The sequence below is a fragment of the Elephantulus edwardii genome, unplaced genomic scaffold (assembly GCF_000299155.1).
Source record: "Elephantulus edwardii isolate Elephantulus edwardi_28Jun2011 unplaced genomic scaffold, EleEdw1.0 scaffold00159, whole genome shotgun sequence".
NCBI lineage: Eukaryota > Metazoa > Chordata > Mammalia > Macroscelidea > Macroscelididae > Elephantulus > Elephantulus edwardii.
The window spans coordinates 3,800,521-3,819,780 of record NW_006399909.1 but is presented as its reverse complement, the minus strand read 5'-3'; the positions used below and the strand labels follow the sequence as shown (position 1 = coordinate 3,819,780).

Here is a 19,260-nt window from a genome sequence, read left to right as displayed (position 1 = left end):
TGAAACAACATATGAGCAAGAGCCTATGGTGATGAAAGAAGTTCAGGCTGCTTTGAAGGAAATGGCAATCCTCATAGAATATTAAAATATGATATAATATAATAAGGGAGGTCTGGTGGTCTAATAGCAAAGTGTTGCACTGTCAATCCAAAAGCATATGGTTTGAACCCACCAACATCTTGGAGGAAGTAAGATGTGCTGTTTCTTCTCTTGTGGTTTTACAGCCTCTGAAAACCACCTGGAGGTCAATAATGGAAGAGTTCTGATCCTATTGCAGTGGGGTGAGGTTTTTCAGTAAACATAATAAGAATTCTGAGTTATCACATAATCTGATATTGAAAGTTAATGTTTCTAAAGACATTTTTAAGAGTCATAAAACTTTTAGAAAAAACCATTCAAATAATTGATATTTATTTTGTTCTGAATAATTTTGGGACATACAATACAATACATAAGGATCTCTGGTAGAATATTTCGTAGAGAGTTGCATTACTAAACTAAAATGTGGACTTCTCTGGTGGTTCAAAGGCACCAGCAATTCAGTGGGACAGTCTCCTCCTTTGTTACTGAGAGTCTCAGAAACCCAACATAAGGGTCCATTATGAGTTAGCTCCAACTATAAAGCAGTGACCTTTTTTTTAAAATCAATATAGATGAGTTCATTTTTACATACAATTTAGAAGGAAAACAAAAGGTAGTTGCAACAATTAATTAATGAATACACATCCCGGGTTAGATTTGTAGCCACCTTGAACCTGACTAGTGCATAAGACATTATTGAATTTACAACAAATCATAATTTATCATTTACAGCATCTAAAATGTGACATAAAAGCTTATAGACAGTGCAGTCCACTTGCCTCTAAATGACTTATTTAGTCAGAGAAGAAGAGATGGTACTATAAAAGTGTTACTATGTATTTAAACACTCTAAACCTGTCAGCACTCTAGGAGAAGTAACCTAACAGCATGTCCTACTGATGCATAATCATCATACATTAAAGGGTGCACATTACCGTAATTCATTGTTACTTGAGTGATCTTAAAGAATTAAGACCACATTCATAAAGTCCAAATTTGTCTCCAAGGAGTAGCTTTGAGTTGGGAAATATCTGGATCATTAAGTAATTTCCTTAGGTCAAAGTAAAAGTATTTTATCTCTGAATATTACTTATAAGGCATATTAGAGCTTGAAACAGCTAGTAACAGAATGACCTTTCTCTTAGAGAATTGATGGATCCCCTAGAATTTTCTTCAACTTTAAGGAACTAAATATATCCCGTTGTGACATAAGTATTAAATCTTAAATATCTTCCCAACTTTCTCTCTATATACAATTTTGTTCTTTCCAATTTCCATTCTAGTTAATTTTAAATTCAGACTTAATGTCTCACTATATTTTCAGATGAATGATTATTATTAGATTTAAATTTCCATAGTGTATTATGTTACTTATCTTGATATTATTATATCTTTGGTTCTATATTATATAGAAAGCTATTTCCTTACAGGTCTTTTTAAATGTTTTTTTGTTGTTGTTGTTGAAAATTAAATGGTAATATTAAACAGTAGTCTATAGTAAGTTTTGCTATGAAGCTATTATGTAGATGGGGTTAATATTTACAAATAATTGATTTTAAGTTTTCCTAGAGAATGTAATGAGCCTCATGCAATCAATTGAAACCTTAAGAAAAAAAGGTTAGGTCACTTAGAGATAAATAACAAAACCTGGCAGACAAACTCTGAAATCAAGGTTTTCTTGTTCAATATACCATTCTCAGTCATTGAGTTTGACTTTTCCCCATGAATGAGCAAGATCAAATCAGATATGTTAGTCTGTCCACAAGAAGATCGACGAGTTGTGCCATAAAATCCAGTACTTGTGCCATTCAATTTAGCAGCAGAAATTAGATGATGTCGCAGAGAATGCAGCACAGATTCATAAGACTCCAAAGATTCCTGTGCCACTCAGATTGGGGTCTACAGGAGCAGCATCCAGAAACACAGGACAGAACAACAGACCTGACATGAGGCAGAGAAGGTCTTGGGAATACTGTTCCATGGAGCCAGAGCTTGGAACATTCACCCAAGTTTGCCAGAGGACTGAGGTGGGAATGGGGCGAAGCCATAATTGGCAGAACTAATGAGAGAGCTTTGTAACACTAGCCTAACTCTGCAAGTCTGCAGGGCCTGTGAGAACAATTCAGAAGCTGTGTTGACTAAGAAATTGTATTCTTTTGCCAATCTGAATTGTAATTTTTTACTTCCCTCATTCTCTTCCTAAACAACATGCCTCTGGAAAGTCTATGAACTTTGATACATGAGGATAGTTATAGAAAGAAAGGCTTCAGGCCTTTTGTTCACAAGGTCACTTTATGAGACATGTTCGACTTGGCGACAATCAACAACAACAACATAAACCCTTTAATCATGAGTATGTTACTGTGAGGTCTTCAGCTTTTCAATGGATTTTGGACAAAGTAGGACAGTAGGATTGGTGCTGTAATTAGTAGAAAGAGGAGTGGGAGTGTGTGGGCCATGTCTGGCCTCACAGGAATTGGTTTATGGATGCTGTTGGCAGGGACATATCCCCTATATTTAGAGGTCAGATAAAGCCATCCTCATGTTGCCTGTTACTCTTTTTATAAAAACAAAACTGACTTAAGGCTTCAGCTGCAACTCTAGTTTGTTTCCAAACTGCTAGCTCCCCTTCTTCCACCCTGAACTGTTTATATCCACTCCGGTGTGGTAAAGGGAGCTCTAGTAGCCTAGAGAATTGCACTGCTAATCCAAAGACTTTACCTTTTTTGTATTATAAATCCACCAGAGGATCCTGAGGGGAAAAAACAGGACAGGTTTTGTAGGTTTTGTTTGGTTGTTTGGTGTACGGTGCTTTTTGTTTTTTTTCTTATTGTTTACACTCTTAGAAATCTGGTGGAGGGTCCATTATGCCTCAGAACCTTTCAGAAGCAATATGTAAGTGAGTGAACAAGTGAGTGAGGGAGTGAATGATGGTCTACCAGTCAGAACAAAGTTTTATAGAGGTCAGGTGATCAATGCAGATTTAGCTCAGCTCCATCTCCCAGTGGATCCAGTTACATTTTTGGTTCTACGATGCACAATTGGAAAAAAACATACTTACCAATCAGATACTGTTCTGCACCATTGAGTTGTAACTGACCCATTGCTAACGCTCCAGTGGGTTTTCAGAAGCAGTTAATTGCACAGGAGGAGATTTCGCATCCTTCTCCCACAAATCAGCTGGTGGACTGGAATAATGTGCTTTTGAGATTACAGCACAGCTTCTTGTCACTAGGCCCCTAGAACTCCAAGCCTTGGGGATGACACTACTATAGGTAGAATGTATCAAGTGGAAAGCCCTAAAATGTGCTCTACTTTGGAAAGCTATAAATCAAAAGCAGTACTAAATTTCTAGATGTGTTTCAGAGATTAATATCACCATTAAAGACTTAATAGATGTAGGAATAGTGATTCTAACCACATCCTCATTCAACTTGCCCATTTAGCTTGTCCCTATCCCTATAAAAAGATATGGAAAATTACAGTGGGATATCATAAACTTAACAAAGTTGTAACTTCAATTACAATTTCTGTTACAGCTGTTGTTTTACTGTCCAAGAAAAGTGACACTTCCTGTGGTAACTGACATACACTATTCATCTGAAAAACACTTCCCCCCTTGGCATCTGTTAGTAAATAGGAGGAGAAAGAGTTTCATCTGGCTAACAAGGAAAGCAGAATCTTTTTTATGGTGCTGCTTTAGAGGTGGACCTATCCTTACGTCCTTAATTACCTTTCCCTTCCTCAAGATAGCACACTGGTCTATTGCACTGATGCCATTCTGCTGATTGATGTAGTGAACAAGACAGGGCAATTAGTTGAATTAATGTTAAGATATCTGCACATCAGAAGGTGGAAAATACATTTGACCATAAGGATTATATGATTATCCTAATTATGAAAAGGAAATGGAATTAATAAAAGAACAGAGACTGGCATATAGGGGATTTTATGGATCTTTCTTAACGTTACCATGAACTATGATTGTTAGGGGCCCTGAAATCGGCTCCAACTCCTAAGAGTTGACCTTCTTTACAAGAAAATGAAATGACCTGCTCCTACATCATCACCACAATGTCTTTGCTTAAAACATCGCTGTAGTCCCATTGTTATTTATCATGATGGCCTTCCTTGCCTTTGTTGATCAAGTCAACTTCCAAGTGTGACATGATTTTCCCTTGAATAATCTATCCAAAGGATATGAGATGGAGTCTCACCATCCTGGCCGCCAAGGAGTACCCTGGTCGCAAGAAAAGACCCGTGGGGACTTGAAAAATTGGGGTGATAGTAGGTATAGATCAGTGTTGATTCTGTTTATTATTTGTCAATCTATGATATATTAGTTCTTTCAGCTTGAGAAATGCTGAGACAGTCCTTCCCTTTTTATTCTCCAATTCTAGGTTTATGCAAATTCTGCTCTCACAGTTTGTGTTGTCTTTTGGAGCTGCTGTTTGAAATAATTTGTCCAGCTCTTTTACCTCATCTTTTCTCTTTATTTTGACTTCTTAATGGTCTAGTGCAATTTTCAGGGTCTCTTCCAACATACATTTGAGGTTGTTTGGATTTTTTGTTTTGTTTCCCTTTCTCCCCTATCTTTGTAGTGATTTTTTTGTTCCCTTCATGGATATCATCCTGCTTCAAACATATTCTTAAGATGATTTTTAAATTCTGGAGGGATAGGCTCAAGATCATATTTTCATGGATTTTTTTTTACCTTCAATTTTAGCTTGCATATGAGGAATTAATGGTCTGTTCCACAGTCAGCACCGGGTATGGTTTTAACTACTGATAATGTTTCTTCAATGATTTCTTCCACAGGTGAAGTCACTCTGATTTCTATGTAGTCCATTTAGCAAGTGCATTGTAAAATCACTGCTTGTGTTTTTTATTAAAAGTATTCACAAGAGGTGGGGGAGACAAGAGGCAAAGCGTGGGGAGAAACATAATCACTAAAATGATATAATTTGATAGGTAAAAGCAGAGAATGAAGGGGCTAGGAAAGACCCAGTATAGACTTGAAAAGACGGGGTACTAGTAGGCATTTATCAGTGTTGATTAATTTTGTAAAGCACAATATGTGCATGAATGATCATTTGAAACACAATGTGAATGAAAGAATGTGTGAAATGCAGTGTATATGAATGAAATACAATGCATGCAAATGTTTTATACAATATAACATTTTTTAAAAGGTATTTATAAGAAATATGTCATTGAATGTGCAAAATTTGATCATTCTACTCCTAGCCTACGCTCTATCACAAAATTAGGGAAGGTGAGCATCAAGGTTGTGTCCTTTCTCAAAAGTTATTTAATCTTTATGCTGAGAAAATTATTTAAGAGGATGACTTAATGAGAAGGATTGTAAGGAAGGATTAGAAGAAGACTTATCAATAGCCTTCATTGTACAGATGATGCAACCTTGCTAGAGGACAGTGAGGAGGACTTGAATCACTTGATGCAGCAAGTTAAACACAGCATTCTTCAATATGGATTGCATCTCAATGTTAAGAAAACAAAGATCCTTGTGTTAGGACTGATAGGTAACATTAAGATAAATCCAGAACTGTCTGAAACTGTCAATGACTTTATCTTACTTATACAATTAATATCTTACTTGTATAATTAATAGTAACTGGAGAAATGAGGGTTGCTGAGTCAGAATTAGTGAGACTGGCTCAGGACAAAGAAGGATTCAGAACTGCTATACATAGGGTCATTTTGGGTTGCAGGTGACTCAATGGCACATAATAACAACACTAATGTTTTATTTTTTATTTACACCTCTTATTTACAGTCAACACAACATGGGGAGGGCCTTTGCATTTAAAAGTCAGTTATTATTATATTTTGTAGGAATATTCTTCTAAGTGATACAGCACTCTTCAGTCAATTTGCTATACTGAGGTAACCTGGGGTTGCTGCGATGCTGAACCTTATGCAATTGGGGTGTCTACTGGCATAACGGTTACCCATAGTGGACAATGTTTGATGTAGCTCCCAGTTTAAGGCAGGTTTGGAAGCAGGAGTGGCATCTACTACCTTTAACAACATGCCTCTGGAAACTCTATGAACTTTAAGAAATGATAGTTATAGAAAAGCTTCAGATCTTTTATTCATAGGGTCATGATGAGTTGTGCTCAATTCATTGGTAGTCAATAACAACCACAGCAACAGCCAATCAAGCAAAGCAGAATGAATATGGAGTTGAGAAGCAGATTCTTTGAATTGTTAGAGAACCTATGAACAGTAGGCCCAAACCCAGCTCTACACCATCCTCATCAATCCTGTATACTTGAGTCTGTTGCCCCAAACACTGTGTCAATCATCTTATTGATAGTCTTCCTCTTTTTCACTGACCCTCAACCTTTCCAAATATGAAATCTTTCTCCAAGAACTGGATCTTCTCACTACATACCCATAGTATATGAGAAGAAGTTTCATCATTTTCTCCTCTAAGGAAAATACTAGCTGCACCTTCTCTAAGATAGAGAGAGAGATTGAAAGCAGGAGTGGCACCCACTTCCTAAACACCAAGCCTCTAGACACTCTAAGAATTTTTATAAATGTCAATAGAAGGCTTTCAGGCCTTTTGTTCACAGGGTCACAATGAATGCTGCTCAACTCGAAGGTGATCAACACAACAACAATATACACACACACACACACACATTTGTTTGCCTAGCAGTCCATGGGATGCTCTTTGTTAGTCAATTGTTAGTCAATGTTAATTTTGTTGTTGATTGTTGTAGAGTCGAGCATGGATCATAGTGACACTATGAACAAAAGACCTGAAGCCCCTCTACAACTATCATCGTTTTTCAAAGTTCACCGAGTTTCCAGGGGCATGTTGTTTAGGAAGTGGAAGCTACTCCTGCAATGTTAATCATAACATTAACAATTACAATTAACAAAGTTAATCATAACATTAACACAAGTCAATAGTTAGTTATAAGAAGTTGCAAATAATATGGAGAGAATGAGAATTCCAGAATACTCAATTGTGCTCATGCAAAGCCTATAATTAGACTCAGAGGCTTTAGTCCAAAGAGAGCAGGAGAACACTGCACAATAGAAAATCAAGAAAGGTGTATGTCACAGTTACATACTCTTCCCATGTCTATTCAATCTGTGTGCAGATAAAGTCATTAGTGAGGCTGGGCTCTGTGAAGAAGAACGTGGTATCAGAATTGGAGGAAGACTTATAAACAACCTGAGGTATGCAAATGACACAACCTTACTTGCAGAAAGGAAGGCCTTGAATAATTTCAAAGATGAAAGCCTTCAAATTAGATCACTTCTCAAAACAGAGAACCTCACCATATGACCAAAAAGCATCCTCAGCATGACAGATGGAGAAAGGATTGAAGCTGTCAAGGATTTCTTTGTACTTAGATTTACAATCACCACTCAGGGAAGCAACAGTTAAGAAATCAAAAAATGTGTTGCATTGGCAAAATCTGTTGTCAAGATCCTCTTTACAATGCCAATGATCGGGGTGTCAATTTAAAGACTACAGTGAACTTGATACAAACTATGGCATTTTCAAACATTTCTTATGCATCTAACAGTTGGATAATGAATAAAGATTGTTGTTTTTGTTATGTGCCATCAAGTCACCTGCAACTCACAGCGACCCTATGTACAACAGCCCTAAACCCTGCTCCATAATTTCCCAATCTTATTTTCTCTGACATACCTATATGCATTACCCCAGTGATTTAATCAGTCCTTATCATCGAGGCCCTTCCTCTCCTATACTGTTCCTCCATCCTCCCAAGCATGACGTCCTTCCCGAAGGACTGATTCTGCCTTGCAACATGTCCAAACTATGTCAGATGAAGCTTCAGAATCCTTGCCTCCAAGGAGCAGCCTAGCTTCACCTTCTTCAGGACGAACTTGTTTGTTCTCCTAGCAGTCCATGATATATTCAACACTCTTCTCCAGCACCACAGCTCAAAGGCATCAACTCTCCTTCTTTTTAATTTTTTTAGTTTTTTTTTTCAACTCTCCTTCTATCATCCATAGTCACTGTCCAACTCTCTGATACATAACAAATAATTGCAAAGACCATGGCCTGTATCAGTTGCACCTTAGTCTCCAGATTTACATCACTGCTCTTCAGTACTTTGGAGAGGTCTCTGACAGCAGACTATCTCAATGAATAAAGATAATGGAAGAATAATCAGTAACTTTGAATTGTGGTGTTGAAGAAAAGGACTGAAAATATCATATTATGCATAAAGAACAAATAAGTCTAGCTTAAGGAAGTGTAACTAAATATTCCTTGAAGTCAAGAGTGGTGATACTTTGTCTCACATCCTTAGAGCATGTTTTGATGAGTGGCCCGTCCTTGGAAAAGATATTATTCTGATAAAGGTGAAGGTTTAGGTAAAGAGAAGAAGGGTCTCTGAAAATGGATTGACAGCATAACTTTAATAATTATCTCAAACATGACAGATATAGTGGCGATTACTCAGGGTACACTCTGGTCTGTTTAAATGATTGCTGTGAGTCTTTATCAATTTGATGGCACCTAAGAGCAACAACAATAGCAAATGCAAAAATGATAGTAATCTCAAGCATCTATGCTAATTATACAGTTTATTTTATGAAACACAAATTAACTCATTGATGTACTAAATATTATCTTTTAAAAATTCTTATGTGTTTCTTGCAAACTGTAGCTTCTTTCATATACTAAGATCAAGACAACATTTTAACAAAGATCTTCATTTTTATATTTACTGATGAAACATACCCCTGCTCACCTGGGTTTCTAAATCTCTAGGAATTGTTCCATGAGAGAAAATACTCAAAACAACTCTAAAAATTGTAGTAGAAGCAGAACAGTAGATTTGTATCCCTAAGAATGAGCACTGAAACTTTAAAGTTAAGTGAAATACTCTTAGCTTATTTCTTTGGTCAAGAGGAGAATATTGTCTTTGCATAGCTGATAAGGTCATAGGCACAACTCCAAATGCATATGTGCTAAATTCATATGGCAACTTCTACAATCACTAATCTGCTTCTACCCTCAGGGTAGTTTGTGCAATATTTATTGCATATCCCAGAAGGTTATAGGTGAAGCTTAAGCCTTCTAAGGAATGCTATATGTTGGCAAAATTGGACAATTCGTCACCTACAGTCTTTAAGTTGTATAAAGCAGTGATTATTTTCTTTAACTAAAAATATGATGAATATAAGAACTTATTTTTATACAACTTAAGGAATACACAATCAAAATAAAGGGATAAAATTATATTTCAAATTAGTGTCAAAGCCTGTATGTTTTAGCTTCTCAACTCTTTTAACATCTATTATTTTTTTAAAAAATTTAAAACACAAATCAATCAAAACCAACATCAATACCAGAGCCACAGCTATAAAGTCAGTCTAGAGTTACAGCTAAGCTACAAGACTAGGTAGATCTGCTCTGTAGGATGTCCATGCCTGAAAATCTTTGTAGAATTGGACTGTGGTATCCATTATCCATCAGTTCAACAGACCAATTAGAATCCTTGACTATTCAGATAATAGCTAAGTGCTTCAGCAAATGCACCACCAGCTTTCTTTGTACATCCCTAGGATTATTGTTTTGTGCAGTTGAGTCAGAACCAACTCATAACTGATCCTTCAGTGGGATTTCACAGGCAGCAAATCACAAGAGAGAAATTGCTAATTCTTCTCCCTCAGAGTAACTGATGGATTTGAATCCCATTGCTTTGGGACTGCAGGACAGTTTCTTACCACCAGGCTACCAGCAATCCTTTACATGTAATTATGAGAATTTGATAGTTGAACATTATATTAAAATTACAGTTAGTAAGAAAGATAGTGATAATACAGTGTAATTGTAATGTTTTTCCATAGAAATGATGATATTCACATTCCAAATTAATAACATCATTCTAATGAATTACTATGGATACAAAGAAAAGAGTAGTATCCTCCTTGAATCTCTAGCAACAGCTACAAATAGTCAACATACCCCTTTGAGAGCTGCCTTTAGACTCCTATGTGATACATTGCATTCTTTTCATCGAGTCATTAATTGCTATCTAGTTTGTATGATGTCTAGCATTTTGTAGGTGCACAGAATCAAAATGAGATTCAATTTAAATACAAATTGAATTTTGCAATTAAAATGCAAAAGGATTCTACGTATATAGGGAAATCTACAGATTGGAGAAAATGGTAAAACATAGATCCTAGTGATTGATCTAAGATTGGAAGACAAAGAAAATGCTAAATAGGGAAAGCAAACAAACAAACAACACACCAAAACATGTAAGGAGTATGTAATTTTGCAGGCTGCAAGTTCAATGTTAGATGTGGGCCTAAACTTGAAAAGAATACTTGCTTTAAAAGTCTTACATCATGTGATGGAATTTTAATTCACGTACTCACCCACAGGAGACATTTCTGGGACACTGGCAACGTAAGGGCCATCCAAGAACTTTGGTTCATTATCATTAATATCCTGCACTTTGATGATGAATTCTGATTCAGGCTCCAGGGGCTTCCTTGTGTCTATGTCCACGGCCTGGGCACGAAGGGTGTAGAAAGGTTTTTCTTCTCTATCCAAGCTCCTTATGGCATGAATGTCTCCTGTGGTTTCATCAATGGTAAAAACAGTGCCAGCTCCATCGCCTGAGAGGGTGTATTTAACAGTGCCCTCTCCCTTGTCTAAGTCGGAATGGAGCTTTACCAGGAAGAGAGAAAAAGAGAAAAGATACACTCATTAATGGGATAATCTCACATTACATTTTAGTTCATATAATTACTTATCAGAAGAAATTTTTTAAAGTTTCATTTAATTTTTTTCAATGCTTTGTTGCAAAATCTTAATAGAAAAGTAAAAAAAAAATAATTCCACAGTCACCTTTTTTCTTATTGCTCATGTTGTAGTAACCTTTTCTTCTGCTTCATGTCTATCAAGGACTCATCTTATTTTTGATTAATTCCAAGATAAGGCATAGACATTAAAGCAAAAAGTACAGTTCCAAATATATCAGTACACATAAAAATCAATTATTAGTAAAGCTTGGATTCCATTATTTTGAATTCATTTTTATGGATTATTTTCCAAAATAAAATACAGATATCTTAACTATATTCATGTTAAATAATTGTTGTTATAGAGATAAGTTACTCATAAATATCAAGGGAATAGTGTCTCTAGATAACTTGAAGTTAGGAAGCAAAAGTCTGAATAAAAAACACAGGTGAATTATTCTAGAAAACATTTTACATCTTCATCTTAAATGAAGGCTAGAGTTAGAAAACAAACAAAAAATAGTATTTTCAGATATATGTACTAGAGAATTTCATGTTAGCAAATGGAGTTTGAATCAGTTACTCAACGTTACTCAGACAAACTCTTGGTCAAATCAACTTTTATACTTTGAGATTCACATAAAAATAGATTGCTTTTATTTAGGCTCTATATTTTATATCTCAACATGAGGGATAATTTCATTTTGAAAGTCATCTCAGTACAAAAAATATGACAGACTAATGCTGTATTCATAAGACAAAAGTATGAACAAGCAAGAATACACATGTAAAAGCTGTAAAATTAGCAGCCACGCACAGGACAAGTCTGTTTTGGAGTAAGTAACCAGGACATTCCTTAGAAGCAAGGTTGCACTGTGTCTTGTAAACTTTGGGCACATTGTCAAGAGCTGCCAGTTGGAAAGCACATCATGCTGGGAAACGCGGAGACTGAGAGAAAGAGAAGACAACCTCCAAAAAGATGGAGTAATACACCGACTGTAACAATGGACTCGAACAATCAGAAATCATGAGAACGGCACAAGATAGCATAAGGTTCAGATATTTTGTTCTGAGGGTCACTGTGAGTCATAGTCAACACAATAACACCAAACAATAATGGTTACACATTTGATATTTCATAATAGAGACGTTTTGGAGAAAAAAAGTTACTTTCTTTGAAACATCAATTTTGTGCTGTTTAGATTCAAATAACACATACTTAAATAGTACTAAGGAAGAAGGCCAAAGAGAAGAGAAATATCTTTGGATGCTGAGTTAGTGTTTCTTAAACTGCGGTCTAAGAGAAAAATGGAAGAGGATATAACCATGATCTCTACACATTTACTAAGACACCAGTGTTACCATCTATGTCTATAACATTTGTGATTATATTCACCTCTCTCCATATGTGTTATTAAAAATAACACACAGGTGATATAAAGATATCTTTCACTTTTGTTGTTATGTACCATTGAGTCAAGTGTAGTTCACAGAAATCGTATGAATAGATCTGAACTTGACCCTATCCTGTGCCATTCTCATCAACTCTGATGCACTTGAGCTCATTGTCACAGTCATAATGTCAGTTCATCTCCTTGAGAGTTTTCCTCTTCTTACACTGAGCCTCCACATTTCTAAGCATATCTGATTGACTCCTCCTAACAACACACTCAAATACATGAGATGTTTAATATTTTTATATTTTTTCAAGTAAAAGTGCTATAATGGTACATGTATTTTCTTTTTTAAATCGTCCCCCATATCACAAAGTCCTATAAATGAATAGAACGTTTAAGCATAAAAGCAAGCTCAAATAAGAGTTCTTTGAATTTAGACATTTCAAATTACAAATTTTGAGTTTAATGTTATCTAATTCACTATTAAAATATTCAACATGGTAGTTGCTGCTTTTTTCTTTCAAATTTTCTTAAGAGACATAAAAGAAGCAGAAGCTCAATTCAAAATAAGCATTTGTAATTTAGATCCAATAACCAAAGGTTATAAGAGTACGTAAGAATATTATGAAGAGAAAAAAATAACAAGTTTAGGTAGATTTTTAATAATGTACATAAAGCTACAAAAATATCTTCAGTAAGTAAAAATCAGAGATATGTTCTTTAAAAAATGACCTAAGAATAAAAAGAGAAATGGGGTTTTAACTCTAGGCAAGTTCCAGATTGAATTGAGTTTTGCTGTTCCTCAGTCCTCCACCTTTGAGCATCTAATCAAAGGTGACTTTTGAAAAGATTTAAGAAAGCTTCAGAAGAAATATGTAAAATGCCATTGGAAATTAGACTGAAAATGAAGTAATGAAGGTAAACTGTGTGAGAGAATTAGCACGCTCACCACAGAGTTTATTGCACTGAAACCGACTAGAGGAAAGGATGTGGATTGTTATTTTGGGCACTAATAGGCTCAAAAATAAGACTAACTTAAAGAATGATAGTGACTAGAGAAAGAACAAAGAGAGGGTGGTGAAAAGACTCTGGAGAGGAGCCAGGAAATAACACAAAACAGCAGCAGGTGGAGTAAATTGCTATTAATATTAAGTGTCATAGAATTGAATATGATTCATAATGACCCAAAAAATATCAGGTCTGAACCATGTCCCGTCCTGTATCAACTTCACAATCTCTTGACACCCCCTAGCCTATTGCTGCACTCATTGGGTCAGTCCATCTGGTTGAAGGCATTCCTCTTTCACCATCCCTTCACCTTTGCAAGCATGATGTTCTTTAAGGAATTGTATCTCCTAGCAACATGCCCAAAGTACACAGGAAAAAAAGCTTTGCCACCTTTGCTTCCAAGGAGCAATCTGGCTTCATCTTCTTCAAGACATATCTGTTTGTTCCATTGGCAGTCCATTGGATAGTCTGTATTCCCTCCAGCACCGCAACTCAAAAGTATCAATTTTTTTCTTCTGTCATCCTTACTCACTATCCAGCGCTCAGATGCTTAGCAAGTGATTGAAAAGACCATTGTCTGTATTAGGTTCAATTCAGTTCTCAAAATAACATCACTGATTTCTTAGGTACACTTTAATCCTCAAATGGGCATCATTGTTTCTCGGTATTTTGCAGAAATCCATGATAGAAGACTTTCCCAGTGCGCTACGCCTCCTGATCTCCTGACTGCTAGTACCAAGGGTACTGGCTGTGAATCCAAGTAAGGTGAAGTCATTGACAGTTTTAATCTTTTCTCTATCTATCATGATAATTGTGTGTTAGTCCAATGGTTTAAAAAATGTATTTCCTTGATGTTGAGATGCAATCCATATTGAAGCCTGCAACGGATGCTCTTCTGCAGTGTTTGAAGTCCTCCTTACTTTCAGCAAACAAAATTGTGTCATCCTCATACCAACTGTTATCGATAAGTCTTCCTCCAATCCTGATCCCACTTTCCTCTTCATAGAGTCAAGGTTCTTGAATAGTTTGTTCAGCATACAGGTTGAAAAAGTCTGGGGAAAGGATACAATCCTGACACACATTTTTCTTAATTTCAAACCATATAGTGTTCCTCTGCTATGTCTGTACAATAGCTTCTTGGTCTAGAAATGGGTTTCACATGAGCACTATTAAGTCCTCTCGAATTTCATTCTTCTCAATGTTAGCTATAACTTATTATAATCCCCACAGTCAAACACTTTTGCTTAGTCAATAAAGCACCAATATACATTCTTCTGATATTCTTTGCTCTCAGCCTGGATCCATCTGACTTTGGCAATAATACCCCTAGTACCGCAGTCTCTTCTGAATCCAGTTTGAAGTTGTGGTAATCTCCAGTCTGGGTACTGTTCTAGATGTCTGTTAGTGCATGCTAACAATCAACCTAGTTGGCTAAAGATAAAAAAAATAACACTAAACAGTCAACTAGTGCAGAAGTTGCAAATATTATAGATGAATCAGGAAATACCATGGCCTTTTTAACTGAGGTCTCCAGAAGGGGACAGTGTCTACTCTCTTCATCTGAGAGTGTCCTTCTTTCTTAACAAACTCTCCTATCTCTTTAATTATCATTCTGTCTGTGTTGTATGCTTTTGCAAAATTTCTTCCAGGAAGTAACTTTGCAAGGTTGCACCAAGCTCACCAACCAGGTCTGGAAACCTCCTGGTACCTTAAAATAGATAGGGTTATTTTTTCAAATATTAATTCTATTGTTTAATAATTTATTTTCCTTTTATTGGATATTCAAGAATTTTCTTCTACAAAACAAAAATAATTTGGTTGGCAGATGATATATTTGATATTATGTGCTGTCAACTTGCCTGCCACCCATAGCGACCCTATGTACAGCAGCTCTGAAGCCTGCCCTATCCTGAGTCAGCCTCACTGATTCCAACCCAATTTGATTCCTAGGAATCAAATTGACTACATCTGTCCAAAGATACTTTGGAGAGGCATAATATAAACAGCAAAATGAAAGCAACTAGCTGACTGTGGAGCAGATCATGAATTACTCATACGAAAGTGAAAATTGAAACTGAAGAACATTTTTAAAGTCCATGACAGCCAAATTGAGTTTATCACACCTGAATTTAAAATGTACCTCAAAAATATAGTTGATGTAGTAAACACTAATGATCCAGAACAAATTGTAAGATGACATCAAGGACATTATTCACGAAGAAAGCAAAAGGTAATTAAGAATAGAAAAGTGAAAGGAAAGGCCAAAATGAATGTCAGAAAAGAAACTTCCTATTCAACATGTTGTACTCATAACCGACTCCCCATGTCATTTTCAGAAGGATTTCCAGCTAGAGATTTCCCATCCTTCTCCTACAGAGCAATTGTTTGATTTGAATCACTGACCTTTGGGCTACCAAGGCAAATCCTTATCATTAAGCCAACAGAACTCTTCAAAATTGAGCAGTCAAAATGAAGGAAAGGAATGATGATGTAAGAGGGCTGAAGAGAAGATTTCAAAGAATAACTTGAGAATATAGTTTTTGTTGAGGACTATAGAGATAAAACTGACCCATACTGGCCCTCCCGCACATTTTTAGAGGCAGTTAATCACACAGGAGGGAATTGCCCTTCCTTTTTCCCAAAGAGCAGCTGGTGGCCTTAAAATCCATGTCGTCAGGACTACAGAACATCTTCTTGCCACAAAGCTACCAGAGTTCCCTAACTTAAGAATGTTGTTATTGTGTTCCATCAAGTCACCAGTGACTCATAGTGACCCTATGTACAATAACTCTGAAGCCTGTTCTGTATGAGCCAGTCTCACTGATTCCAACACATCCACTCCCATTGTCCCAGTTACTGTATCAATTCCTCTCATCCAGGGTCTTCCTCTCCTGCACTGCCCCTCCATTCTTCTGAGCATGATATCCTTCTCTAAGGACTGGCCCAAAGTATGTGAGACAGAACTCCAAACTTCTAGCCTCTGAGAAAAAAATTTGGATTCATCCTCTTCAAGACAGACCTATTAGTTTTCTTATTGGTTTATGGTATATTCAAGACTCTTCTCCAGCACCACAACTTTAAGGCATTGATTCTTCTGTCATCATTAGTCATTGTCTAGCTCTCTGATGCACAAAAAGTAACAGCAAAGACCATGGCCTAGTTCAGGCACAGCTTGGTCTCTAGACTGATATTGTTGCTTCTCAGTACTCTGGAGAGGTCTCTCACAGCAGATTCCTGAGTGCAATTCATCTTTTGATTTCCTGACTGCTAGTTTCAAGAGTGTGGATTGTAGAATTGAGCAAGCTGTAATTGTTAACAACCTCAACTCTTCTTCATCTATCATGGTGATGCCAATTAGCCCAGTGGTGAGAATCTCTGTCTTCTAGATGTTGAGCTTCAATCCATATTGAAGACTATAATTCTTGACCTTCTGAAGCAAACACTCAGGCCTTCCTCAGTTTCAGCAAGCAGGGTTGTGCCATCTGCATAACACAGGTTGTTGAAGAGTCTTCCTTCAATCCTGAGGCCACATTCCTCCTCAATAAGGCCCAGTATCTTAAATTACCTGTTCTGCATTTAGACTGAAAAAGTATGGAGACAGGACATCCTTGGAGCATTTCTCTCCTGATTTTGAACTATAAAGTGTTTCCTTGCTCTTGTCTTAGAATGACTTTCTAGTTCAAATACAGGTTTTGCATGAGCACAATCAAGTATTTTTTTTTTTAATTCTCATTCTCCTCAAGGTTAGCCACAGCTTTTTGTCATCCACACAGTCAACTACCTTTGCATAATCAATAAAACACAGATAGACATTCCTCTGGTACTCTGCTTTCTGTCAAGATATATCTGACATTGATGATAATGTCTCTAGTGCCATGATCTCTTCTAAAGCCAGTTTGTATTTCTGGTAGTTCTCTATGAATGTAGTGGTTAAGTCACTTTTGGACAAACTTCAGTAGGATTTTGCTTGCATGTGATATTAGTGATATTGTTTGATAATTTCTATACTCTGTTGGGTCACCTATTTTTTTGAATGGCAATAAAGTTCGATCTCTTCCAGTAAGTAGACCAGGTAGTTTCCCTCCAGATTTCTTGGCACAACTTGGTGAGTATTTCCAGGGCAAATAAAAATATTATAACAAAATGTACAAATTTCAGATGTTACAAAAATAACAATTTCAGAGCACATTTGTCATTTCTCAAGCTGAATGAACTGAAGAAAAAATTAAAAATCACAGTTTTCTGAATTATTCTATGGGAATCTTGAATGAAGCACAATTTACCAAAAGAAAAGGAAGCAATACACAGAACAACTGAAACAAAAATAATTGATCCACTCTGAAAAATTTCATGAAATACAGTAGAATAAAAAAAAAAAAAATCAGTGTTACCAAAGGAAGATGTTCAAGATGCATTGTAGACATTGGCAAAAAACGAAAGCTTTAATATCGCATTGTTACTGTTCTAGGATGGCCTCACGGTGGCCCTGTGAACAGAGAAGAACCTTGCCTCACCTGCACCATGCTTAATCACACTGATACAGTGTCAATTCACATACTTGAGGGCCTTCCTCTCTTGCACAGACATTCTACCTTTCTTATCATGATATCACAGCAAATTGGCTGGTCCACCTCAGAGTACATGAGATGAAAATTCACCAACCTTGGTTTGAAGAAGCACTCTGATTGTATCACTTCCAAGACATCTATTTCACTTTGTTTTATTTGTTCTTTTGAAAGTGATAGAATATTTAATATGGTTTACCAACACCATAAATTTAAGACATCAAGTAATCTTTCCACATTCTTTTTCATTGTTCAAATTTCAGATGTTGTTGTTGTGTCCCACAGAGTAGGAACTGACCAGGAGCTGACCCTCAGGTTTTCAGAGGCAGTAAGTTGCAGGGGAGGAGATTACCCATCCTTTTCCTGTGAAGCAGTTGGTGGATTAGAACTGTCTGCCTTCAGAATTACAGCACAGCTTATTGCCACTATGCCACTGTTTTTGGTGTAATTTATTTTTATAGTGGTTATCTTTTAACTAAGCAATTAAAATACCATGGCTTGCATTAGAGGCACTTTAGTCTTTAAACTGATATCATTGCTCTTAAGCACTTTTAAGATGTCCCTGACAGACATTTTTTCCATTGTGATGTTTGTTGTTGTTGTTGCTATGTTCCTTCCAGTCACTTGTGACTCATAGTGACCCGATGTACAACAGCCCTGAAACCTGCTCTATCTTGTGCCAAATTTACTGTCTTTGACACATCTTCCTTATCCCAGTCACTCAGTCACTATATCAATCCACCTCATCAATGCCCTCCACCCTTCCAAGAATGATGCCCCACCCCCCAAAGACTGGTCCCTCCTTTCAGCACACACAAAGTATGTCAGACAAAGCCTTAGAATGGTTCCCTTCAAGGAACAACCTGGTTTCACTATCTCTAGGACAAACCTGTTTGTTCGCCTGATAGTCCATTTAACACTCTTCTCCAGTACCACAGTTCAAAGGCATCAATTCTCTTATAAGAGAATACATTCAATTTTTTGTTTGGCGTTAATTTTGGATATAAGTTAAATTAAACCATTGAAAATTTCAGTCTTTTGTTGATCTGTGATGATCTGAAATAAAATAACTTACAATTCTAGTCTGTCATGATAGGGAACTCTGAACTTAAATGTATAAAGTTTTGTCCTGCCATTCCATGTGCAGGCTGCTCAAATGCACCAGCTGTTTGTGGGAGAAAGATGAACAATCTCCTTGATTGTTTTGTGGTTTTAAAAGGAAAATTTTTGAACAATGTCCCCACACACAGTGTTGTAAGAACTTGTACTTTTGGTCTTGTGTAAACGTTTATGTTCCAGGAACTAGCTGACCACAAAGTGAACAAACACTTACTGAAAAAAACCCTGTATTTTAACTGGCATCAACAGCAAGTGGCTGGCTTGGGACTGAACTTCTGCTTTTCTGAAGAGCCAATGAGCAATCTCCATGC

General features: G+C 36.5%; 1 protein-coding gene across 1 annotated transcript in view; it reads right to left on the bottom strand.

The window, feature by feature from the left end:
- Positions 1-19,260, bottom strand: part of CDH12 (cadherin 12, type 2 (N-cadherin 2)) — an 851,782-nt gene that overhangs the window by 396,770 nt on the left and 435,752 nt on the right. The window contains exon 3 of the mRNA XM_006895122.1: positions 10,492-10,786. Coding sequence (XP_006895184.1) covers positions 10,492-10,786 — 295 coding nt within the window. The remainder of the gene's footprint in view (positions 1-10,491; positions 10,787-19,260) is intronic.